The sequence below is a fragment of the Cimex lectularius genome, unplaced genomic scaffold (assembly GCF_000648675.2).
Source record: "Cimex lectularius strain Harlan isolate CLEC.00 unplaced genomic scaffold, Clec_2.1 scaffold280, whole genome shotgun sequence".
NCBI classification, from domain to species: Eukaryota; Metazoa; Arthropoda; class Insecta; order Hemiptera; family Cimicidae; genus Cimex; species Cimex lectularius.
The window spans coordinates 491,891-518,829 of NW_019392877.1; the positions used below are offsets into that span (position 1 = coordinate 491,891).

At 34.7% G+C, this 26,939-nt stretch overlaps 2 protein-coding genes across 4 annotated transcripts in view; one reads left to right on the forward strand and one right to left on the reverse strand.

Moving 5' to 3' along the window:
- The window catches only part of LOC106672515 (diuretic hormone class 2), a 141,006-nt gene that overhangs the window by 94,766 nt on the left and 19,301 nt on the right, over positions 1-26,939 (forward strand). For 2 of the 3 annotated variants that reach the window (XM_024228992.1, XM_014404031.2), the window contains one exon: positions 7,217-7,339. In XM_024228992.1, the coding sequence (XP_024084760.1) occupies positions 7,217-7,339 (123 nt within the window). The remainder of the gene's footprint in view (positions 1-7,216; positions 7,340-26,939) is intronic. The other variant, XM_014404033.2, reaches the window with a different exon arrangement.
- On the reverse strand, positions 16,015-16,638 carry LOC106672514. The gene is made up of 2 exons (XM_014404030.1): positions 16,484-16,638; positions 16,015-16,402 (listed from the first exon to the last, which is right to left on the reverse strand). Exons 1-2 carry the CDS (start codon positions 16,517-16,519, stop codon positions 16,064-16,066), a joined length of 375 nt encoding a protein of 124 aa, XP_014259516.1. The 5' UTR covers positions 16,520-16,638; the 3' UTR covers positions 16,015-16,063.

Below are 26,939 nucleotides of genomic sequence, written 5' to 3' on the forward strand. Positions count from 1 at the left end.
GTTCTGTACAGTATTTGTTTTGTGTCGACAAATTAGATTTGCGTCCGATTAGTTTATACAGTAGTCCTAATCGTCTATACAGTTCCTGTCTTTTTATTTGGATGTGTTGTTTCCACGTCAGTCGTGAGTCAAGATAGAGCCCGAGGTATCGTACGCAGTCAGCATTGAGAATTGTTGTTGAGGTGTATTGTGTGAAGAGTTTTGTTTCGGAGTGTGATTGGAGCTCTTCTGAAGCTTTTTCAGGATCGAGATTGGACGAAAGGACGGCTGTGTCGTCGGCGAAGGATTCAAGTACAAGATGTGGATGGGACGTCTGATTGTAGAGGAGGTACAAGAGTGGTCCGAGCACACTGCCCTGTGGTACTCCTGCTCCCGGAGGACAGTAGTCGGAATCTGAAATATTGTCCAGTAAGGTAGGATCGAAGGATAAAGCCAGGAACGCACTTACCCGATGCTACGCCATGCGACGCTACCCGATGCTACCCGACGCCTTGCCACGTTTTGGTGGGGTGTGCACATCTATCCGACGCAAGCACACGTCGCGTACAGTCCACAGCGTTTATCACAATAATCACTATCACAATCGCAACGCATCTTTTGTTCTTAATGCACTATTTTGAGCAAAACCTTGTAATAAATTGTTAGTTAAATTTTATGAGCACAACCATCTAATAAATTGTTTGTTAAACTTAATTGTTTTAAATAAAGTTACTCCTAACCATCATAATTAAACAATGTTTATAAAAACTTATGCATTTTTGATCTCGTTTAATTTGGTTTACATTAAAATAACATGTTGTAATTAATATAACGACAAAATTACATGTACTTAGTTTGAAATAAACTACAAAAAATATGAGTGTCCTGTTCTGATGCTACCCGACATTACAAAATGGTGTAATTTTACGAGCAAAACTATGAAATAAATTGTTAATTAAATTTTATGAGCAAAACCGTGTAATAAATTGTTCCAATTTTAGTATATGTACCGCCGAAGCGAGTACAATAAATTGTTAGTTAAATTCATTATATCAAAAAATCGTATTCCGGTGTTTTGATTAATTTTCTACCAAACCATTAAAATTAATTTTTTAAATAAAAACTAATTAATTTTTAATCACAGTTAATTTGGTTTATATTAAAATAAGTATGTTGTAATTAATATAACGACAATAATACATGTAGTTTGAATAAAAATATGAGTGTCCGGTTCTTTTGTCTTCGACTGTACTCGATGTGACCCGACGAAAATCTGGACAGTGGGGATCGCAGAGCGTCGGGTAGGTTAGCGTGGCATAGCATCGGGTAGATGTGCACGGGGGTAATGCAACCTTATGGAAAATCGGAGTTTGGATTTCCGTCGGGTAGCATCGGATAGATGTGCACGGGGGTAATGCAACCTTATGGAAAATCGGAGTTTGGATTTGAGTCGGGTAGCATCGGGTAAGTGTGTTCCTGGCTTAAGATGTTTGGAAGGACGCGCTTTAGACCTTCGTGCCATACACGATCAAATGCCTGTCATACGTCTAGGATGGCTCCAGCAAAGCATTCTTTACGAGGAAAATTATATATTTTTTTATTTATTATCATTTAAAAATTTATGTAAGGACTACTTTAAATCATAAAAAAATGGCCAATGGTCAGTAATTACTCAGCATACTTGCGTATTAGATGCCTTTACAGAACAGTTCCAAGTGTACTAATTGGTCGAAGACAAGTTCTGTACGAAGTTAGTTTGGATTTTACGATCAAAATATAAGTTAGTTTTAAAATTTGATAAATTTTAAATCATAAGGCACACAATGTGAGAAATAATGAGGCAATGTGGTTTCGAGATCATGGGAGGATTCTTTTTGTGTGCAGACAACAAATATCACCTTTATTTCCAGGTAAAAATATATTCATTAGATTTCGTGGTCCGATTGACCAAATAACATCTTTCAATTAATTAATCTTTATGTAAGGTATTGGTTGAAATAAAAAAAGTCAGTGTCACGAGCGGGATTCGAACCCAAGACCGGCTAAATACGCCGCTGCTCTACCACTTGAGCTGTCGTATCTATTTGTCGCCGAGAATCAAATAGATTTCACGACATTTTAAATAAAAAATGGCATAAAGGAGGGAAAATTCGAAAGGTTGGGTTGAGATGGATGAAAGTCACGATAGCTCAAGTGGTAGAGCAGTGGCGTATTTAGCCGAAAGTCGTGGGTTCGAATCCCGCTCGTGACACTGACTTTTTTTTATCTCAACCAATACCTTACATAAAGATTAATTAACTAAAACTACACATTACCCTACTTTGCTAGAGAATCAGTCACTAGGTCAAAGCTGGAGTTGGCCCCTTCCTGAAGCATCCTAGAAACTTTATAAGGTGCTAAGAATAATAAATTTTCAATTGAAAATACAATTTTACAAGATAGATTGTAAATGAAACTTTATATATATTCATTTATGTTAACCATTTGTATATCCAGATATATTTGATTTATTTGCTGTTGGTTGGATTTTGCCCAAATATTCTTTTCCCTCCGAAAAAAAAATCTTTTACTCTTTCGATTAGTAAAACCTCGACTTATATGTATTTTTAATCTCTTTTAAAAGATATTTGCTGTAATTTTGTACGTGTAAAAGGGGGTTTTAAATGAAGCTTTGCTCGGTTGAACCGCTTAACATAACACAAACATAGCCCTATGTAAGGCACTTTCTTTGTTTACACCAAATATTAAAAGAAAACACAGGGAAAAGTACCTCGTTTAAGATAAAGAGGAAGCTTCCATAATTGTTTCTTTTTTTTCTTCTTTTTTTTGGCCATGATGTTTTATGGTTATTATGTTCCAATGAATTTCCTCGCTTGTCGATAACGTTTAATGATTATTTTTGTGTAGATTACTTAAATATTGAAAATAAAAGAAAGCTTTCTTTATATTTTTAACAAGCCCTGAGAAAGTTACAAACTTCTCCGATGATAAAAAGGATGTATTTCTTGCGGATTACAGACATAACGAAGGGTCTCCAGTTTGTAAATTAGACCTCTTTTTGTAATCAAGCATTAAATAATTTAACAGCTGAAAAGTAAAGAATGGAACGAGTTAATAAATTGACCCGAAAAAAAGGAGAATAAAAACCCCTTTGATCTTTTCTCAGTTCTCCTGACTGTTTCCAAAGAATTCCTTCCATAACATTAAACGGCTTAAGATTGCTAAACCTAGTTTAGCGAATATGTCAACAGAAATTGTATTTTTCATCGGGGAAACCTGAGATTTCCACCCTCCACATCCGGCTAGGGCAAATATGCATAACTTCCTCTCTTCACCCCTTCGAGGGGCGACCCTTTAGGAGTTGTCTGGTCTAAAAAGGCCCTTTAATAACCCACAACCCGTTTGACGTTGACTTTAGAATAAAATTGCTGAAAAAAAAGTCGACCTAAACAAGCCACTTTCATATCACGGGCTTTATGCTTGAATATTAAATTTGAATTAAGGTCAGATTAGCATTGAGCGAATGGCACCACTTTCACGTCTCCCAGGATTAAACATTCATGAATTAACGGCCGTCAATTCAAGATTTGGCGAGATTTTATCAACTCAGCTTTGAAAGTTCGAATATGAAAAGTGATAAAATGCACAAATTTGAGTTTGAGAAATTGACATACCAGCATGTTGAAAGGACGCATAAAAACGACAGGATGATTGACATTTATCGTGTCTTGTTTGTTATCGTATCGCTGTTCAATTTATCTGTTATCCCTTCTCAAGAAAAGTTCAACATCTGAACACTCAGTACTAAAAGGCTCGAGTTTCTTTTACTTACTAGTACTTAGCGTTACCTGAGCTTTGACCAAGTCCAGCGGTTTCTACTCACTCGCCTTTTTATTTATATCAGTCGGAAGTTTCGTAAAATCATAGACAATGACCTTTTGAAGTCCTTTCCTGAATAAATAAGTTCCGTGATCAGTCCGCAAGGATGTTTAACAACTTACAATACGCTGCTTAGCAATACTGAGAACAATATTGTTAATATTTGGAATAAATGATACGTTTGAGTTATTTGCATGTAAAACACAATAATTAATTATTATTCTGAGTTTTATGTAAGCACTTCCTTAACCGGTCACTGGCATCTGAGAAAACATCTACACAACATGGGTATATACAACGATGATCCCATTTGCAGATTATGTAAAGAGGAAGGAACAGCCACTCATATCATCTTCGAATGCGAAGCAACAGCTCAATGGAGATTTAACCTAACGGAAAAAAGGTGGCCATTCACGATCACTCCAAATGGAACCGCGCCAAGCTGTACAGCTCCATTTGGAGTGCCTGAAATTTGAGGAGCATTCACGACCGCTCCACAGCCAGTCGTTCCGAACGTCAACCAGTGAATTACCTTCTCAAAATGGATGACGATCTCTTGTGCTACTCTTCTGTTTATGTACATATTAAAAGCAAAAAATCGAAGAGAAAATGGTGTAAGAAGTGGCTCCTGAACAGAAGCCGTAATACCCACATCAATTTGATGAAAGATCTTTCCCTTGAACCCGCTGATTTGAGGAACTATTTAAGGATGGATGAAACGTCTTATTTATTCATTATATTTAGTATTCTATTGAACAAATTACTTATTTCAATTATTTAATCTTTTTTGTAAGGTTTTGGTTGAAATGAAAAAGCTAGTGCCACGAGCGGGATCTGAATCCATGGCCTTCGGTTAATACGCCGCTGCTCTACCACTTGAGCTAACGTGACTTCGATCCTCTCCGACACCAAAAAATGGCAAAAAGAGAGAAAATTAGAAAGGTTGTAGGTTGAGATGGGGAGTTGGTGCCCGAGTGGATCTAACTATCGAAATCAGGATAGCTCAAGTGGTTAGCGCAGCGGCGTGTTTAGCCGAATGTCGTGGATTTGAATCGCCTCGTGACACTATTTTTTAATTTCAACCAAAACCTTACAAAAAAAAAGATTAACGTCTAATTTATATTTACTCCAGCTTGTTACCCCCTTGATTAGAAAACAAAAGACAGTCATGAGAGAAATCATCACTACATGAAAGGTTGGCAACCACATTACGATTTCTCGCTACAGGGATGAACAACATATAACTTAAGTTCTCTACTACGATTTCTGATCATTGTTAGGGGATATCAATACCGCATCTCTCGTTGCATTTGTATCCTTTGTTTTGAAAACGTCGACCAACTGGTTGAGGATCGAATTTCTTTTATTTCTATCGTGGTAATATAATCATTGTCCAACATTTTCATAAACATGGTAAACTTTCATACAATTCAATCACCTGAACAATAAAATCTCGATTGGATGTCATTACCAATAAAGAATAAACGTTTTTGACTTTTTGAGAATGTACGACGGAGATGTTTGATCAGTGACAGAAAGACGGAGACTGCGCCAAAAAAACGAGGGTTTTCCCATTCAGGACCAGGCCACCGCGCCAAAATCCCCACCCTCCACGCCACATTTTCCCATTCACGAACGCGCCATGCCGTCGTCGCGCCGTAGATATTTGGAGTGGCGCGATGGAGTTTGGACCGGTCGAATATTCGGCACAGCCGGGCACGCCAGTTCAGTTTTGCCATTGGCGTGGTTTTTGGAACGGCGTCGCTCCGTTTGGCCTGCTTGGAGCGATCGTGAATGGCCACCTTTAGAAGAAGGATTGAGTCTATTGCACTGAACTAAGGAACTAGGAAGGTACAATAAGCCAGAAGGCCTGGAGAACGCAAACACCGCTTCCTAGTATCCTTTTTTACCATACCATACCAAGCACTTCCTTTGGTAAATAGGCTGAAAACCCTAACCTTAAAAGAACATTTACGAAATAACAAAAGCACACCGTTTAGCAAACCCCTATTGTCGAATGGTTAGCTCCAAAATAGCACATTTGTGTCACAAAATTATGTACTATAGCACTTTAAAATCCCTAGTAAAAACGTGCAGTGATTAGTGACCGTTAATCGATATTTATTTAAAAATCGTGAGATGCGGTCTGGTGTGATGTAGGTTTCAGAAAAACATTTTCTTTATCGTGCCAACGTTTCGATCTTTATTGAAATCATCTTCAGGGCTCTAAGTGTTTTTCTTCTGTGTAATTGTGCCATTCTTGCGTGTCGTGATCGAAACGTTGGCACGATAAAGAAAAATATGTTTTTCTGAAACCTACACCACACCAGACCGCATCGCACGATTTCTAAATAAACCTAGTAAAAACATTGAATCAGAATATTTAACCTAACCCTACCCCTACCAAACCTAATTTAGCCCATTCCTTACTTTAGAGTAAGCCTTAGCGTTAGCCTAACCTATCCCAACCCAATTTATTCGGAATCCCTGGATGACGGAAAATGACCACGCAAAACAAATATTGTATCCAACGCAAAAGCCATATGAAAAGTAAGTAAAGTAATATTTATCATACAAGAGGGCTCCAACTACTCGTCGGTTGAAACGGTCTGTATGATCATTTTTTCCAAATTAATCCATAATGAAATTCAAAGATCCTAATCCAGGATTCGAACCAAGAACAGCGTGGCATATATGAGTCAGACGCCTCAACCACTCGGCCACCGTGGCCTCCTCATTGAGTTTTCAATTGATTTGACCTTTAACAAAATGTATAAGTAATGAAATTAACAATATTAGTGAAACGTACTGCGCCTCCAAAAAATTCAAGCTGATGCCCATCAGTTCTGATACGGTCAAAAATGCCTGTCAATTTTTAGTACAGCTATGATATTTGTAGCTTGGCAGTTTCCGTCCATTCTCGCTTTTTCCGTCTTTCAGACTTGTCTTTTTGCCACCTTCAGTCGAATTTATTACTTTTGATTGTAGAAAACAGCTTAACCTCTAAAATATTTTATGTAGTAGCATATTTGTACCTGATTAGCTGACCCCAGACTGTGCTAGGATCGTGTGTGCTATTAGCGTCAAAGTAGTACATTTGCGTCAAAACATTTCTCAACCTTAACACAAAGGTTATACATAATTTTGATTAAGCGTAAATTTAGCTGTAACTAAGTGAAAACTTAATCTAAAAAATAGTTTACAAAACAGGGTAGCTTAACAAAACTTGTTGACTTTAACATTTTTAACAGGATCGACACTGGTTGTCTAAATTCTTCCAGTAAATACGTTTAAACGCTGTTATGAGTGTGTGTTTATCTTTTTATTTATCTCTAACCCATAAAAATTATTGTTTCAGACCCAGAGCGTACTTAGGTGATTTCGAGTCCGAACCAGACACACAGGTGATGATGGAAATCCTGGCAAAACTCGGACAGACGATAATGAGGGCAAACGATCTTGAAAAGTATGGTACTCTAAGGTTATTATTGCTTACACATTGCTTCAATCTATTTTTTTTTTTTTTATTTGTTAATCCTTCTATGTGTAAAGTTTTCACAGCACTTGTACAAAAATTAGGGGGGAAACGCAGAATCCAGGTTGAGATAATCGACTCAGGTTTGTAAGGCAGGTTTGTCGGATTAAAAAAGAATTCATCCTGTTATTATAATTTTTATATTAATACACCTAAATCGAATTTGGGAGCAAATAAACTTTTAGCTATTACTGTTAATACATTTTTTTAAAATTTGTTGTTTGATTTTTCTTTCTATCCAAAAGAAAGAATAAAGCAGATCGGTTATTTTAAGATATAACACATTATTACTACAGTTATTTGGAGTTTTATGAACTGGTGGGTTTCTAATTTTTGCTAAGAACCCTTCGAAGGAAAGCAGAATTATTATTTGTAATGAAATCATAAAGGCTGGGGCTTTTTTCACAATGATAACCCCGAGTTATGATGGTAGAAGTGGTAAAACGTATAACGGGGTGGGTTTATGGTTTGAAGATTACCAAGCCCGTTCCTCGGAATTCGTATCATTTCAAAACACTTAAAACTTATATTTTTGTTATCGGTTCGACAATCCTAGATCGTGTTTCGTAAAAGGGGAAAGTTGTGAACGACACGATTGTCTAATCGTTTTGAATTTATTCCGTCGTGTTTTAGTGAGCCGGACGGGCGACGAGTTGAGGAAGTTTAACACAATTAACGGACCCCACGACGAACAGGGGCACGGAAACTTGCCAGGAGGGCGTTCAAACACTTGACACTCCGTTTTGCAAAGAGTGAATTTCAAATTCAAATCGGCACATTTTAATGTTTCTCTTTCCACCGACGGATCCGCCGCAAATCCATTTGGAAACCTAAGGGCGGGGTTGCGGCTCTTGCGGTTTCTCTAACTCGCCCTCTCGCCCTTTATCTTGAATTATTGTGTCAGCCCTTATCCAAGAAACACTTTTCTGGAATATTGAATGATCTGAAACAACAAACCCTGCGAAGGGGGTTGGGATAAGTAACCAAAGAAAATTGATAATCTTCTAAGGTCTATTATTCCCGAGTTTTCTTCGTTTCTTCCAGGCTTTTTAAAAAACTTACTGGAATTTCTTTTAATTTAGACAACTAGTTGTAATACAAACACTATTTTAAACTATTTAGACTATCCAAATTAAGAAAAATCGACTTACAAATTTTCCAATTTTAACTAAACGATCGATTAAAGTCTGCTCAGTCCTGATGTCGTCGTGATCATCACCATGTTCTTAGTTTTTAACTTGTTTTTAAAACAATCGGCTATGCTAATGATGATAATGCTGATGGTTACGAGAAAGTGGGTTTTTTCCCCCAAGCAGCCTTCGGGCTTATCGTATTTTTCTAGTTCTTTAACTCAGTGCAATCTATTCGACCCTTCTCGTAAGTTCTTGGTCATTAACTAGTGCCATTCCTTTCCTGGGTTTTCTTTGTATCTTTCTGATGACGACGCGGGTCTCATTGCATAACCTACAAATGGAGTCATCATTGAATATGCCCATGTTATGTATATGTTTTTTTCAGATTTCAGTGATCTGTAAATAATTCATTTAAATAATCTAATCACACTTCTGACTTTAGCCTCTCTAACTGTAGCAGTAAATTAGCCAGTTTAGGAGAGGGTTGTATTAACATGAGCTTACTGTGCCACCTCTAGAGTTTGTCGACTTTTTCTTTTGTCTTTTTTCTATCCATTCTGTGACGCAGGATTCTGGGTTTATTTTGATATCCAAAGGGCCTGCATATGATCCTTCTGGCCAGTGTGTCTGTTTTTCATTACCCAAAATTAATTACCTTATGTCCTGGTACCTAAGATACCATCAGCTTGTTGTGTTTCCCCAGGTTTGAGATATTTCGGATGCATTCACTTATTAATTTTGATGTGATATTTTTACATGGTAATGCTTGGCTATCCGATCTAGGAAATTTTGCCAATGTAACCTCTTTAAGATTTTCTAAGCGATAGGATTTGATGGCACGTATTTCACCTCGACAGTCGCACTTCCCTAATGCGTTTGATTGCTCATATTTTGGGTTTGTACATAATACGCTTTTTTTCCTCCTGAATTTTCTTCTCTTTTGTAGTCTGTGAGACTTATAGAATGCTGCTGTAAAAATGGTTTCCGAGATCAAGTAGTCCACGTTTGTAAGAATGAATGTCTGAGTTTATTATTTAATGTTCTGTGCCTCTAGTGTTTCCCATTCAAATTGATTGTTACTGAGCCTAAATGAGTTTTTCCTAGCTTCTCGTAAAGAATGTTTCCAGTGGAGGTAGGTTTAGCTGAATTTGTAGTGCAATTGACCGGGTTGTTTTCATTGCCCATGTAATACATAATTTTGCCAGTCTTTATCTACTCCCTAATATTTGTGTAGCTTGTTTTTGTTGTCCTTGGGGCCACCAGATTAGCCATAGGATAATTTGGGTCTTATTACCGCCGTATGAAGCCGGCCACTTTCGGTTCTAGTCACCAAGATTTGCCTACAGTTCTTCTTGTTGTCTTTAGCGATATTTTATGTTTTGTTATGCTGCAGCTTAGGTATCTTATCAAAAATTTTGATAATTGTTATCAAATTGTTTTATGTGGTTTATTATTGCTATTTAACAAGAGAATAACCCGCTCGAGAAATATCGAGTAATCTGGGGTGAGTGTGTGACATCTGGAGAGTAAAAAGTAACTTATTAGCGAGAGTGGAGTGGGTTCGACCCCGCCCCGATGAATATCGAGTATTCTGGGAGAGTGATTATGACCTGACTTTTATGTTTGTAAAGGGTAGTTATGCATATATATGAATTGTGCCTATTAATAGATTTCCTACTAGTTGTCAACCTAAGTTTCAAATGAGAGGCTACCATTTCAGGATATCGATTTAGTTTTCATATATAAACAGAGAGTCAGTAATAAATTGCGAAGTTTAATTGGCTGCAGGTTGAAAAATACCCGTAAAACACCAGAAAAAGAAGTACAAACATGCAGAGCATCAGCGATGCCTCGGCTGGTTAACGGCCCCTAAACTACCTAAATCATTGGCATGTACATATTTGGCAGCTAATTGAGTTCGCCCGTTTAGTTGTAAAACGGTCGAGACTATCAGGATTTATTCAAGTTTTCTTAAGTAGAACAATTTAACGTGATTTACTCAGGAAGTTTTGATTTGTACTACACTTGATTTCAAAATTGACACAGGATTTATTTTCAGTTTAGTCTTGTGCGTTTACGAAAGGCTTAACTTTACTCAACCCTTGCAACGACGCAAGTTCAAAGTAGTGAAAAAGTGTACCGTGACCGTCCTCGGCAAGCCCTCAGGGCTAAAAGATTAATTTTCCCCGAGTCGTTGTTACTAGGGGCACGTGTGGCCGAGAAATATTGCACAAACTGTTGTATTTTTTCTAATCCCAGTCGGGTGGGTAAATTCATTTAATGATATATCACGAAAAACGAGGGTTCTTATCTGGAAATTAAAGCCGACAAATTGATATTGCCAGATTGAGAGGCGCGTGGGTCCAATCGGTGCGCTTAATTTCCTACCTTTAAAGAAATATACGCCGCGTTTTCTCCTCTTTTCTACCTCAACTGAATTGATCCAACTGTTATTTTCCGGCTGAGCTATAGACCACAAAGAGATCCGAGGCAATTTGGTTTTACAGAGATTTTCCTATTATTTTTTTGTTGTTGTGTCCACAGAAATCCACTTTATCTTGTTACGTTTCTGTATCGAAATGCCGCTGGGCCGCTTTGATGGTCTCGTACTCTCTTAATCTGGCATACCCGAAAGTCACAACGTATAGAAAATGCTGGCAGGGGTTATAAATAATTCTAGAAATGCCCTGAGGGGGTGGGAAAGTTTTTGTTGTTCTTTCAGTCAGAAAATGGAGTGCATTGGATCATTCTCAGCAAGGCACCCCAGCGTTAAACAGACTAAAAAAATAATTTTACAACCTTTAAAAACAATCTTTGCTAAATATAAAATGCATATTGATATTTTTATTTATTTAATCTTCAATCATTCATTGTAGTAAATAAATATTTAAATAATTATCCAGATCCTTATATTGTGAGAAATTTTAGTGAGATCTATGAAGTGATGAACCTGAAATTTCTTCATCTCCAATCATCCTGACTTGCCATATGAAGCATTATATTTCATCAAATTGATCGATTCATAAAATCCACCTTAAGCAACATATAAATACATATAATAATGAAAATAATAATAATAACCCTTATTTAAGACTAGCTTTTACCCGCGACTTCATCCACGTGGGATTCTTTTTAATGTACCTTTCTAATGCGATGCAGAGTGCTAGTATGGCTTTCTAATATACTGTCTAGATTCTAAAATTCTCTTCTTCAGTTCACTTCGGTATAAATAGTAAAAAATTGTCTGCATGATCCCCGTTGATGGAATTTCAAGTCCTTTTCTAGTGGGTATCTATATCATTATAGAAATGCGCTATCAAAATTTCAACCCTTTAGATCCAACGGTTTGGTCTGTGTATTGTCTGTCAGTCATTCACACACAGTTTTATATAGATAGGGATGGAATTTCAAAAAATCCTTTCTTAACAACCATCCATGTCATAGAAATGCACAATCAAATTTTCGGCCCTTTAGATTCTTTGGTCTGTGCTTTGTCTGACAGCCATGGAACTATTTTTTATATACCTATAAAGTAATAGATAAATAAATAGATAATATGGTAGAATTTCAAAAAATCCTTTCTTAGCGGCTATCCATGTCAGAAATGCATGGTCAAATTTTCGGCCCTTCAGATTCTTTGGTCTGTGCATTGTCTGACAGTCATGGAACTATTTTTTATATACCTATAAAGTAATAGATAAATAAATAGATAATAGGGTAGAATTTCAAAAAATCCTTTCTTAGCGGCTATCCATGTCATAGAAATGCACGGTCAAATTTTCAGCCCTTCAGATTCTTTGGTCTGTGCATGTCTGACAGTCAGTCATGGAACTATTTTTTTTATATAACATAATAGATAAATAAATAGATAATATGATAAAGTAAAATTTCTAAAAATCCTTTCTTAGTGGCTATCCATGACATAGAAATGCACAGTCAAATTTTCAGCCCTTTAGATTCTTTGGTCTGTGCATTGTCTGACAGTCACGGAACTATTTTTTATATCCATATACAGTAATAGATAATATGGTAGAATTTCAAAAAATCCTTTCTTAGCAGCTATTCATCTCATAGAAATGCACGGTCAAATTTTCAGCCCTTTCAGCGGTCCTAATTGCTTAATACTAAAGTCAACTATAATTCACTACTGGGACGCAGTTCAGGGATTATCGAAACAATAACAACGATTAAAATAATATTTTGAATTGGAAAAGATTGACAAAATTAAATAAGGAACTTGTTACTTTGTTTCCACTTTCATTTGGATCAATTATTTATCTGGCAGTAAAGGTGGGAATATTTTATTACATCAAAACTTTCTAGTTTTAGTTCAGTATTCATCTCATAGAAATGCATGGATTCTATGGTCTGTGCATTGTCTGGGAATTTCAAAAAACCCTTTCTTCCCTTCTTAGCTGCTATCCATGTCCTTATAGTAATGCATTATATATGGAGGATCTGACTCATAGAATAAGGGGGTCATTGTCGCCCGATTAAGAATAGGCCTTGGAAGTTTGAATAGGCATGAAATCTTCTGGCCAATTGTTGTAAATCCATCTTCATTCAAATCAACAGTGCAAAACATAAATCTTTGTCATGATTGAATCATCAGTCTTTCATCAAGGTGCTAGTCACAAACTGATTCTGATTCTGAAAATTAATAATTTTCTTTTTTTTTTATTAATAATTCAATTGTAGATTCGGTACAAACTTTCTGGCGTAAAAAAGTCACAATGAGTACATACATATAAAAGTTCATAATAATTACAACAAACAACATTTTACAACTTTAACATTGACTTTTTTTTTAGCAAATACTGAATTTTAAATTGCCTCTCCTGAAGTATTAGCATTTTTTTGTATAAAGTTCTTTAATTTATTTCCCTTTCATACAAAAATCAGGTACATAATACAAAAGTACAGTATGACATGGATAACAATCAGTCTATTGCGGGCTTACCTGGAATGAATAATAAAAGTGTAAAACATAAATAAAATGAAAAATACTAATTATTACTACCTATCCTATTGAATAGTTACATATGAGTATGACACAATTATAACATTTAATTGAATGTAAACAGAATTTAACATTCTTTAGTCAGAAAGGAAATAACTTTATTTTTTATCTCGAGCCACTCTATTCCACAGTTGGAGACCACCAAAAACATTACGAATAGAGTGGATCAAGATAAAAAATAAATTTTAATAACAAATTATAGAATAGAATATCAATATTATCAATATAAGATAATATAGTGTTTTTTTCTCTTTCTTTGAAAAATTATCACCAATTAAAGTGTTGAATCAACGGAGCATCACGTGCTTAGCATACAAAGGATTTACATTTTTTTTTTCATTCAGGATCTGGATAAACGAAACACAAGAAAGGCTGGGGAGACCTAGATGCAGAAAACAATATTTCTATAAAATTGAGCACTCAGCCACAAAGGGTACAAAGTATATGAATATTTGTTCGCAACACATTTTTTAGAAATTATCGTAGCTCAGAGAGGTGTAAAAGGTTTGCTTGCCAATCCAGGCAATTGAAGAAACAAACCGAATGGTCCAAATCCTTTTAAAGGAAGAAACAGGTGGACAGGGAGGCTTTCGTTAAGCAACTCTCACGATGAACTTCCCCAATTCGACTTAGAAAGATTTCAGATAGTCCTGGCCAGTAATTTATATTTTCATTTGGAAACATGAAAGCACAATTATAATCATGAGACGTGTTCTATTTTAAAAACCAATAGCAATTCGTGTTTATCACTGCTGTAGCTGTAATTTTTGATAGAGGCGAGAATACCATGCCATGCATTTGAAAAAATGAGAAGTGGAGCTTTAATGTAAAAATAAATAGTAGTAGTAAAATACTAAATAAATAGCAGTAAAAAAAATCTGAACTTTGATCACCTCATATCCCTGAAACCCCCAGATCTGGTAAGTATACTCAACATGGAACGACAAACACTGTTAGATACTTTGAACTTTGCCGAAAGCTGAGCCAGGTCCTGGGTGAACAGTCATTCCAAACCCTATTTACTACAAACTACAATAAGTGTTGCTTTACTTTGTAGAAGATCAATAAAAGACAATTTTGATGACAGATTGACCCCTAGGTATTTGTAGTTATTTATGATGTGACACAGCTTGCCTACCACATCTCTAAAAATTAAAATATTAGGTTTATCCAGGTTTACGGTTAAGTTCCATTGGTTACAAAAAGCTTCTAATAGGTTAATTATGTGTGATTTTGTGTTTTGATAATTTTCTGGGATAAAAACGTCACAATGAGTACATACAAATAAAAGATCAAAATAATTCCAACAAAGGAAACATTTTACAACTTTAACATGACATTTTTTAAAAGCAAACATTGAATTTTAAATTGACTAAGGTTATGGAACACATAGTGGAGAAAGTGAAAAAGGTAAAAGTCTATAAATATTCTTATATATTAAAAAATAAATAAAAATATATTTTGAATAGTTGTACAGGTATTATAAAAGATGAATGAGAGTATCATAAAACTTGGTGTTTTTGCCACTTTGTGGACTGTGTTAAAATGTACATCACTTTCGTTATGGTATCGTTCAATTTTGACTAAATTATCTACAATTTCTGTTTACATTCCAGCACTTAACCTCAGTAAAATAAATTGTGAGATGAACCTAGTTTTAAGTTTAAAAATCTCATGAAATACATACTTAACAAATTTTGACACATCATAATAAAGCCATGTTTGGTTATGTCAGACACGTTTTGTCATTTCACATTTTCAGTGTGCCTCTTAATACAATAATTATGTTTGTTTAATTTTGAAGCAAAGGTACCCTAATTTTTGGTAAACTATGCTCCTCACATGAAAATAAGACCAAATTACTGCTTTGCCATGTACTGTCCAACATGGCTTTATTATTGCAAATGTAAGTCTAGGCAGACTGCTTCAAACAATATTTTGAAAATAATAATCCAGTTGTTCTTCTATCCCAGATCATTGGCACATATTGATGCTTATCTTCATTTCAAAATATGTCTCATTTCTAAGTCTGTTTTGTTGGGCAATCGTCGTGCCATATTGACAACACACTGAACAAATTTCTCTTCTTAATCAAAGGTAAACACTGGAATATTATAACAAGTTACCATTACAATAAACAAAAAGCTCTGACTTTATATATGTATATATAATTTTTTTTATAGACAGTCCATCGCCATTCGTGATATTTTCTTCTGTAATCTGTGGATGTCAATTGAAATTCTGAAATTTAGCTTTCCTTTAACTTTTAAAACTCTTAAATCATACATATCAAAATTATGAAATAATATTCTGTACGATTGTCATCCCTGATTAGTTTTTCCAAGCATAGCAAGAGAAAATTTACATATTCTAAGTAAAAACTTTTCTACATTTGCCAATAATTATTACATCGAGAAAAAATAATGATTTTTTTCTAATTGTTTTACTTCTATGACAAACAAAAATAATTCAGGAAATAATCTCTCTTTTATTTGTCTAGAAATAATATTTAACAAGTCATTCATAGCTCAACTTTTGTATCAATAACTCAGCTGGCAAAAAGTAATAATTTGTTAAATCACTATCTCCAGAATGTTCTGATTCCAATGAAGACTCCTTGATCAATTCTTTACCTTGGATTAGATCATTTTCATCATAGTCGGGCTCGTTATCGATTTCGCTTTCGACTTTCGCCTTTTTGGATACTTCGAGATAAAAGAAAAAATCGTCCATAGTCATATCTTTATACTGCATGTACAACCAGGCGCCAAGCATAAGTGCATACAATAAAACCAGATGTACAACAGTCAAACCGAGCAGACCGTTTTTGTAAGGCTGAGGCATTGTCGTTATGGCCTAGAATTGAAAAACCAATCGTTTTAGTTATTTAAAATTTAAATTGAATTAACTATGATTTCAGAGACTGTCGAATATTACCATCATCACTCGAGAGTAGTGGTATTCCCAAGTCATTTTTCACTTAGATTTAATTTTTTGCCTGCATAAATCAAAAATATTTTGTAAAATATATATTTTTTTAGAAGTGAATTTGTTGATAATTTAAAAAATCATATGATAATACTTGATTTAATACATCATAGTATTAATATTATTTATGACAATGATAACCAGTCAAATAAAAGCAACACACAATGAAACTGCTAATAAAATTACCGATCTTTTAAGATAAGATTTAAGGCAATAGCTCCCTAACTTAAAAAAATATTAATCGCTGTAAAAAGTGTTAATAACAATAACTATAAGAAATCTAATCATTTAAAAGTTTGACCAAATTCAATTTAAAAAAAATAAGATGTACACCAAACTTGCATGTTTAAACTCTAAGGATAAAAAGGTGATGGTATTGGGTATTTTTTAAAATAAATTAGTACAAGGCCATACCAACAAGTTATCTCATTTGGGCTTGTATCTCCCCAGGCACAGTAACAAGTTATTTTGTTGGGCTTGTATGCTTCCAGGCTCAGGGATGAGTTATCTCGTAGGTCTTGTATGCTCACCTGGCCCAGTGACAAATTATCTCATCCCAGCATGTATGCTTGCATGCCTAGTGACAGGTTATTTCATTTAGGCTTGTATGCACCCCATGCCAGTGAAGAGATGGGCTTGTATCTCCCCAAGCACAGTGACAAGTTATTTTGTTTTGGCTTGTATGCTCCCAGGATCAGGGGCAAGTTATGAGGTCTTGTATGCTCACCTGGCCCAGTGACAAATTGTCTCGTCCCAGCTTGTATGCTTGCAAGCCAAATGACATGTTATTTTATTTGGGCTTGTATGCACCCCATCCCAGTGAAGAGATATATCATTCGAGGTTGTATGCTCTCATCTTGGCTTGTACACTCCCGAAGCCTAGTGACTAGTTATCTTGTTTAGGCTTGTACGTACCCCAGACTTAGTGATGAGATACCTCATTCGGGCTTGCATGTTCTCCAGGCTTGTCTCGTTTCAGCTTGTACGCTTCCAAAGCCCAGTGATAAGTTATTTCATTTGGGCTTGTACGCTCTCCAGGCTTGTCTCGTTTCAGCTTGTAGACTCTCCAAGCCTTGTGACAAATTATCTTGTATGCTTGTGTTTATCTCAGGTGTGCTTGTAAACATAATTTATTTATCATTAAAAATTGTAAATTCCAAAATGTATATGGGAGTAGCTGAATGGAGTTGTTTAACAAACTGATTTTTAAGTGAGATACTTATGTGGTCAGTAGGCTGGAGGATGTCAGACAATTTGCCCAGAGGTCTTCTATTTATAAAAGAGCTGAACTCAGTTTTGTGGTGTAAAGTTTTTCAAATTGAAAACCCACTTTTCTTAAGAAACATTGCACACTTATGGAAAATAATATCAAAAGATAGAATTTTTTCCGACAGTCAGGCAAGTCTTAGGTCGGGGACCGCGGTAGCCGAGTGGTTAGCATGAGAGACTCTCAAGCCGCAGACGTGGGTTCAATTCCCACCGTTGCCCCTGGCCCTTTTTTCCCAATAACCCCCCAAATTTGAACACACATATACGAATTTGTCACATGGCTAATATGCATAGTTCATAACGCCAAAAAAAAAAAAAAAAAAAAAGTCTTAGGTCATTACAAAAAGATTTGTCAATATCTAGACTGGTGGAGGAAACTGTTGAACTTATCAATAGAATCACTTCCAGATAGGAGAATAGGGTAACTCTTAATTGGATACCAGCTCATAAGGGACACTATGGCAATGAAGAGGCGGATAGCCTGGCCAAAGAAAGCTTTAATATTGCGTTTGTCCGGCCACAACCGGTATTACCTCACTCTATAAGCACAGCGAAAGAGAGTATCAATTACTGGGGTATGAAACAATTCCTTAAAGAATGGAATCTGTCCCCAAGACACAGGCAATCGAAAGAGTTTGTTAAGGAGATCAAACCGGCAGAATCGAAATGGCTATTCTCTAACTCAAGACGGGGAATTAGGAGGCTGATAGGTATCCTAACGGGCCATTGCCCACTGAGAAGACACCTCTTCGTAATGGGTATTCTACCAGACCCCTTTTGCCATTTTTGTGAAATAAAAGAAGAATCGGCACGGCACTACCTCACAGAATGTCATAGATATGTTAGGCATAGATTCAAAACTTTTGAAGGAGAGGACATCACAAATTCACTCCCCGAGATAAAATGGTCCAAAATCTTGGGGTTTGTGAACAAGTACAAGAGGTTTATGCAGGACACGTGTGCCGACCAAGTCCCGGACCTTTTTAGGGATGGGGTACGAGTCTACCCAGGCATTTAACCCCTCGGGTCTTGGTCGCCCACCCTGCATAATATATATATATATATATATAAGAAACATTGCATTTTTCCATTATATATCAATGAAACAATTTATTCCTCCCTCTTCCGGGGGTCCTTTTCTCCCTTTAGCGGCAAATCCATTCACCACCCTGTAGCTCAAACTGCCTGGCGATAGGATTTGTGTTTGAGAGGGATTTTAAGAAGAGAGGAATGAATTTTGAATAATAGAATCTATTTTATATTAAAACTCCCATACTTAAAATAAAAAGCTTATTTCCTTACAAAAGATTTATATAAAACATACATGCCTTCTACAGCATTACTCAACTTTCATTAAATAAATAGCAAAAATACTACTATTTTTATCTTTAATAAATAGTTATACAAAATTAGGAAATCCTTGGTCAATTATTGTAGATTACAAATAATTATTTATAGGTTAATGGTTAAAATGGTAAAATGGTTAATTCAGAGACAGGTTGTCCATTAGTGCTGGAAATTGACTGACTGATGGCAAAATAGACAATTTACGTTTAATCCTTTTTTTGGCACAATACAAGTTATCTGGGATTATGGATTGTCAAAAGTAACAACTCTTTTTTTATCAGTAATAATATTCAATTATTCTGTACATTATGCGTATATTATTATTATTATGTATATTTTTTTTATAATCAAATTGTTTTCTTCTTCTTTTTAAAGAAACATTGAATCTTGGTTCATGGCTCTTTTTTCCAATTGAACAGAAACAAAGATTCAATTTTGTAATGTTTAGCCAGTTATAAATTAAAAAGTTAAACGTTTAACAAGGCGTAAGGATGATGAAATGCCTGTTTTAATTGACACAAGAGAGCTATGTCTATTAGACGGTTTGGACTCTTTATCATCGCGGTCCTAATTGCTTAATACTAAAGTCAATTATAATTCACTACTGGGACGCAGTTCAGGGATTATCAAAACAATAACAACGATTAAAATAATGTTTTGAATTGGAAAATATTGAAAAAATGAAATAAGGAACTGCAAGACATGTACTTTAAGTGTCTCCGATCCTTCTTTAATATTCTCATTTGTGCTTGTAAAATTAATTTAAGATTTACCGTTCTGCTTTCTGACACAATTAAGATTTTGGTCATCTGCCCCTTGTTATTGTATAAATTAAGACATTTTTAAATTTGTGACAAACTTGAAATTGTCTTCTTAAAACAACACACAGACTATTGAAGATGATAAAATGCTGAAATGCACTGCAAATGTGATAAATGAATGATGTTTATGTAAGAATGATCGGAAACTGAAAACTAAAGGTGAAAAATTATATTACAAAAAAAATATTTCATCTAACCCCTAGTAAGAGTAAAATAGCTTAAATGCTTAAATTATAAGCAAATCAATTTTTAATGTATATTTAAACGCAAGCAATTTAATTAATAGATTTGTCTGAAATGCCCGTTGAAATTGATCAATTTTGACTGTTTTGATCGATTTTCTTCTCCCTTGAATATTTTTATTCTAACAGATCTCATACAAAGTGAAATAACGATTTAAAAAAACTTGGCGATGTATAACTTCAATTTAACTCTCAATTTTCTTATATTTAGCAGCGTCCCTTATATGATTGTTAGAATCACCCTAATTATGGAGTTAATTTTTTTTAAATTAATAAATTAGCTAGGAAAGAAATTCCATTTGGTTCTTGAGTACTAAAATTCACACAGTCTAATATTGACGACCACAAATTTTGTGTTAGTTCTCAAAAATTTTCCTTTTGGTTGGTCAATTGATTGAGCAAAAATATAAATCTAGTATAAAATATATGACTACAAATAAAAATAAATAAGATAATGGATGTTGCCTGAGAATTATTTTATATTTTATGTTTTATAGATGTTATTGTTAAGTGATATGTTTTAATTTATTTGCTGCTAGTTCAAATACTGGCATAATTTTTATTTTTATTTTCCCCCAGGTGAATTGATAAATGGTTTCTAAACTTAAATTGTTAAAAACAAACTACAACAAATATATATTTTGTTGTACTTTTGCACAAAAATGATTTGTAAATACCAGTATTACGGCGGTTGAGGGTCGAGATACTGTATCAACCGAAATAAGCCAGGTTTTTCATTTTTTGTACCATTTGTAATTGAGAAAGGTGCAATTTTTCAGGGGTAAATCTTCAAGCTGAATTTCTGCGTTAAAATTCATTTTATAAACAACTAAGTAGTCTTGGTAGTATGAGAGAGCTGATGATGGAATATTGAGTACCCACAAACCCCTGATTAGATCAGTTATGTAAAAAAAGATTACCACACTATTTGAGTGAATGGTATGTAAATAGTAAGGAATGCATTAAGAAGGAGTGAGAGTGTATCTACTTTTAAAAACTATTTGTGCAGGGGCGAAATGATTCAGCTTTTTTTGACCCATACTGCCAAAACCCAAAATGGGTTGTTCTCATGGCTTGCCGCAAGAAGTCATATTCAGTGTAATGAAACAATTAATCATTAGCTGTTTAAAAAATATTGTCAAAAATGGACTGCTGATTACAAAATAACTTCATATAGTCATATAATTCACTGTCAGATGATTTTTCGGTCTTACTGCATCTGTTGCTGATAATTTTTAATTAAACTAGGATTATTACTGGATTTGAGTTTGTATCCTTTTCACGATGACTACTTGGGGTGTGTATCGACATCCTGGAGTGCAGCATGCATTATTGCATATCATTGGAATAATAATACAACTTATAATTATTCAGAAATCGTGAGATGCGGTCTGGTGTGATGTAGGTTTCAGAAAGACATTTTCTTTATCGTGCCAACGTTTCAATCTTTATTGACTCTCAACACGACACATAAGAATGGCATAAGAATACCATTGGGTCATATGAGCATATGTGACTTTCTTTTGGGTGATTTAAATTTTATTGATAAAGTAAATTTGAAGGGGGGGGGTAGAAATTCAGAAAGTCAGTTTTGCATTCGAGAAGGGGGAAAACACTTTGAGCATTTCTTCTGAAAAGTTCCTCCTTTGTTGTTAGGTGCTTGCTACAAGAAGAACCATTGCATTTTATTGTATGAAGCTTTCTGGTATGGTTTTTGTGAGTACAGATGTGTCATTTTTATATTACAAAGCGAGTTCTAATTGATTTATTTCTACCCCCCTTCAAATTTACCTTAGCTCACGTTTTCGAACTTTCAATTGTTATTTTTCAACTCTACTAGAACGTTATTTAAAAACCTGGATATATCAACATAAAGTATATTAGATGAAGAAGTTTTTGTAAAATTTGACAAGTTGCAGGTATTTTTTTAAATCTCAGTAGTACGTGCAATCATGACCAAAATTTTAAATTTTGTAATTTTGACATGTTCCAACTTATATTGGCTAACATTTTATGTCATTCAGATTATTGCAAAGAAGTATCTTACAGAAAATTTAGCGTTCTTTCAAATGGTTAATTGGATTTGTTGTAGTCTCAACATTTTGGAAGTTGTAAGCGTTTTTATGTGGTAAGGCAGTGAAAAGTTGAAAAAAACCTAAATTGACGAATATCTTCAAAATAGAGAACTTTTCGAAAATTTTCTCCTGAGAATTTTTTGCTCAAAACGAAGAGTAGAATCGATTCCCAGAGTTTCGTCAGAAGGAACTGGGACACCCTGTATATTCTAGTTTTTATACTTCAAACAAAATAATTTTTGTGCACTTCAATTTAGCTTTCCACAGCAATGAAATTTTTTTCGTCTGCAAGATCATTGTTATAAAGTAGCCAAAAAGCTACTCTCAGGTCATTTGAGAGAAATATAAATAATAAATAAATTATGTTATTTTGCATAAAATTTGGCCAAACTTGAATAAATTCATACTGCCAAAAATCATACTGCCAAGATGGATTAGTGTTATGTGATAGTTAATTAGTGATAAGGTTGATGGATCGTCTTGGCAGGATACGATCTCAATTTATAGAAATTAAATTCTTCTCGCGATAACGTTAAATCTCGGCCGGAGGAATTTCCCCGGCTCCTTTCGGGATCTCATTTAACCCATGTATGTATTATGCATTCCTAACCAGCCGAGCTCTCAATTTATCTTGATACGCAAGCCTTAAACTAAACTACTTCTCGCCCTCTCCGCCCTGAACAAATTTCCAATTCAACCGTCCTACAGCTCGAGGAAAAATATTGACATTCCATATGACAAAGACGAGATTAAACGATCAAACATAACAGTACAACCAGTTATCGTCGTATATTTGTAAACGAAGACGAGTTTCGAACTTCTACGAATTTCGCACTGGGACGGAAATATTAAAGGGTTTATATCAAGTGAAACGTCTGTTCTATTTTAAGTCATGTAGGCATGATTTAGTATTTATAACTCTAGAAGTCGAAATGTCCAAATTAAATATACTTTTTTTAACATCCTGATGCCAAAATAAGTTAAGATCCAGCAGATTTAACGCTTTTCTAATAAAAAACGACACTGACTCATTTACTTGATACAAACACTAAAGAGGTGGAAGCACTTCCTAATATAATTTAATAGTTAGTTTAATTACCCATAAGTCTATTGTTTGGAGTTATACCAGCATCATAAACGTCAAAAAAAAGAATTATAAAAGGAGAAAATTATTTTTATATGCAAGCATTTATGGATATCGTCTTCTCAAAAATTAAAAATACTAAATTCTTATCAGACAAAAGCATAAATCTGAAATTGGTGCAGCATCAAAAAGGTCAAATAGAATCATAAACCTATGTACAAGCAGATTTAAAGAACACTAATTCTTTCTTTGGTTGTAAATATTTTTCATTCTGGGTTGTTCTTCAATTGGTCAATTCCGGACTAATAAGTTGGCAGTTTGTTTCCTACCATCCTGGTCCGCAGGTTCTCGCTTTCCCCCCTTTACATAATTTATGATTAAGTTATTATTAAGTTTGTTTACACTTGGCGAAAGAAGTTCCCGACAATCTTGGTCTGCTAGCCCTCACTTCTTTTTTGACTTGTGCATAATCTATTATTATATAAATATCTAGTTATATTTTACGGACAAAATAAACATATACAGTTACAGGGTGTATTAACTTCAGCAGTCCACCCATTCAATTCTGGAACGATTAACTTTAGCAAAAATTCTCATGTAGCCTGGGAAATAACCCCCCTCACGCATCTTCCGTCGGCCATATCTCAGAAATAGTCGATCCATCAAAATTTCCCTTTCAGTAAAAGTGGCATAAAATAAGTTCTAGAATCGAATTGTACAATAAAAATCGGATCTCATTTAAAATAACAAACTTAGTGACATTTCCCTTAAAGTTAATAGTATTCGAATTAAATGGGTGGACTATAGAAGTTGACACATCCTGTAATGTGTAACGGAGGATGATATGGCTGCCAAAGAAGTGGTATAAACAACATGCTTCTTTTTTAGTTCGTTTAATTAATAATAATTCTACCATCATCAAAAACGTCAAAAAATTATAAGAGGAGGCGAAATTATTCTTCTTTCTGTTTTTATGAAAAAACATTTATGCGTATCGCCTTCATAAAATTGAAAAAGACAAATTTCCCCTCATTCACAAGCATAAATTTGTAGTTTGATCGTTTCCGACAAGCCCGGTCCGCCTACCCTCGTTTTTCCCCCTGTACATGATTTAGTATTTACAATTATTTATTTATTATAAATTCCTGGCTCTTACAAGCAAAGTAACATGTTTCTTTATTTTTTATATAACTCATAATAATTTCGTTGATGGGTGTTGTAGCAGCATCAAAAACGGCAAAAAAGAATCATAAAGGGGACATAATTATTCTCGTGTACAAGATTTATAGATATCGTCTTCTCAAAACTTAAAAATAATAAATTTCATGCTGGTCCGCCGGTTCTCGCTTCTTTTGCCCCGTACAAGATTTTGTATTTATAACTATGTATTAATAATAATTTTTCGGTTAAAATAAACATGTATGTAAGAAGTGGGTCTTTCTAGCTAAAACCATGTATTGGGTTGTCCGGAAAATAATGCAGGATTTTGGTATTAAACAAAAAAAAAGAAACTAGTTACTTTAAAGCAATGTTCTTTAATCAAAATAATTTCCCATACTCTCNAGTAATCCTGTAAACGTAAACAGAATATTTTATATAGATTTTTTTTAATGAAAACTTAAAATCCTGCATTATTTTCCGGACAACCCAATAGCATGTTTTCGTTTTCTTTTTTTTATAATTAACAATAAATTCTATTGATTTTGTTGTACCAGCGTGAAAAACGGCAAATAGATTGAAAAAAGGGGAGCATAATCACTTTTATATATAAGTGGTTATGGTTATTGCCTTGTTAAAACTGAAAAAGACAAGTTTCCTTTCATTCAAAAGCATAAATTTGTATTTTGTTCGTTTCCAACAATCCTGGTCCGTCTGACCTCGTTTCTTCTGCCGTTTAGATGATTTTTTTTATAACTATCTATTTTAATAATTTTAGTATGTGCAAATAATGTTTGTAATTGTTTGGCTGCCAAAAATTTGTTTCTTCTTAGTATAAACCAACTAACTTTTTAGGTTTGTTTAGTAACAAAAATTCAATGTGTTTTATACGATCGTTAAAAATCTTAAATAAAAATAAAAGAATGCTTCAACAATTTTCACTGTCGTCTTTTTATTCGTTATTTTATAAATTTATAACTTCGTGGTTTATTCGTTTCCGAATATCCTATTTCGCTTGTCCTCGTTGTTTTGCTCTGTCAGAAACATTTCGGCATTTAGCTGAAAGTTTGTAACTTTTGACATAAAAGCCAAGACTGGTGGACCTTGAAACGACCGAAGTACAAATTTATGTTCCAGATTGGAATAAATAGTTTCAAAAGAACCAAGATCACCATGCCGTAAACATCAACAAGATGTCTCACGATCAAAAATATATTTTTTTTAATCTTTGGCTCATGCGAATGGCCTGACAACAATTACATAGGCAAAAGTTTTCTTAGATAAGATTATTTGTATATTGCTTTTTCGTTTTACATCGGATACTAATAACTACATAGGAAATGCAGTAAATTTTTTTAATTTATTAGAAAGATGCTGGAGGGCGGTGGGTGACTGAAAATAGATTTCTTATAAAAGAAAGACTGTTATAGCCGAAGGGCAATGTTTTGAATAGAGGGGGATCTTGTGCCGTAATGTGAGGCTCTATCAGCTCTTTTGGAGTTGGCCGATACCCCCTAGGACTTGGCTTCTTGGCCGAATCAAGTCCAACTGCCGAGTCGTAACATTATCGGATTGGACACAATGGATTAGGCTTTCCCCTCTTTTTTTTCTTCTTTTTTGTGTGTGTTAGTTTTCTGTTGTCCCGAGTCACATCCGTCGCTATTTGGGTCACTACGTGGAAGTGTGTGGGCCCCGTCGGCTGTCTGTGGGTAGCACACAAACGCGAGACTTTCAAAAAAGACTAATTCGAATTTTAAGCCACATGATTCGATTTGCGAGGACGGATCTGTTTCCGCTGGATATATTATAAAGAACAGAACAAATATATCTTTTCGTTTAATACTCATGGAGGAAGACGGGGTATGCCAAGAAACGGCAGGCCCTGGATTCAGTCCAGATCCGCACTTGCTGGATCGAAAATGACCTTTCATTGTAACAAATAAGTAAAACCAACCTACATAAAATTCGTAACTGTAAAAACTTCGGTAATGATCATATGAAAAAATCCACATCACCAATAATATTAAAACGTTTATTTGTGTATCCATTAATTTTTTTCTCTTTTATTAGTAGTACAATTAATTAAGGTTTTTAGTTGAGATAAAAAAAGTCAATGCCACGAGCGGGATTCGAACCCACGACCTTCAGCTAGATACGCCAATACTCTACCACCTGAGCTATCGTGACTTCGATCCACTCGGACACCAACTTCCCAACTCAACCCGACCTTTTGAATTTTCCCTCCTTTTCACATTTTTCAAATGTCGTGTAATCTATTTGATTCTCGGCGACAAATGAAATGGCCACGGAGAGCTTTAGTGAAGTATACTTCATTTTAAATCATTAAATTCTCTAATTTCGTGGTCCGCTTGACCAATTAATATATTACAATTAATTAAGGTTTTTAGT

Bases quoted from the DNA above. Each gene is read 5' to 3' on its own strand.
- LOC106672514 (XM_014404030.1), bottom strand. From the start codon at position 16,519: ATGACTTGGGAATACCACTACTCTCGAGTGATGATG. The intron at 16,403-16,483 runs GTAATATTCGAC...TTTCAATTCTAG, and splicing joins ACTACTCTCGAGTGATGATG to GCCATAACGACAATGCCTCA.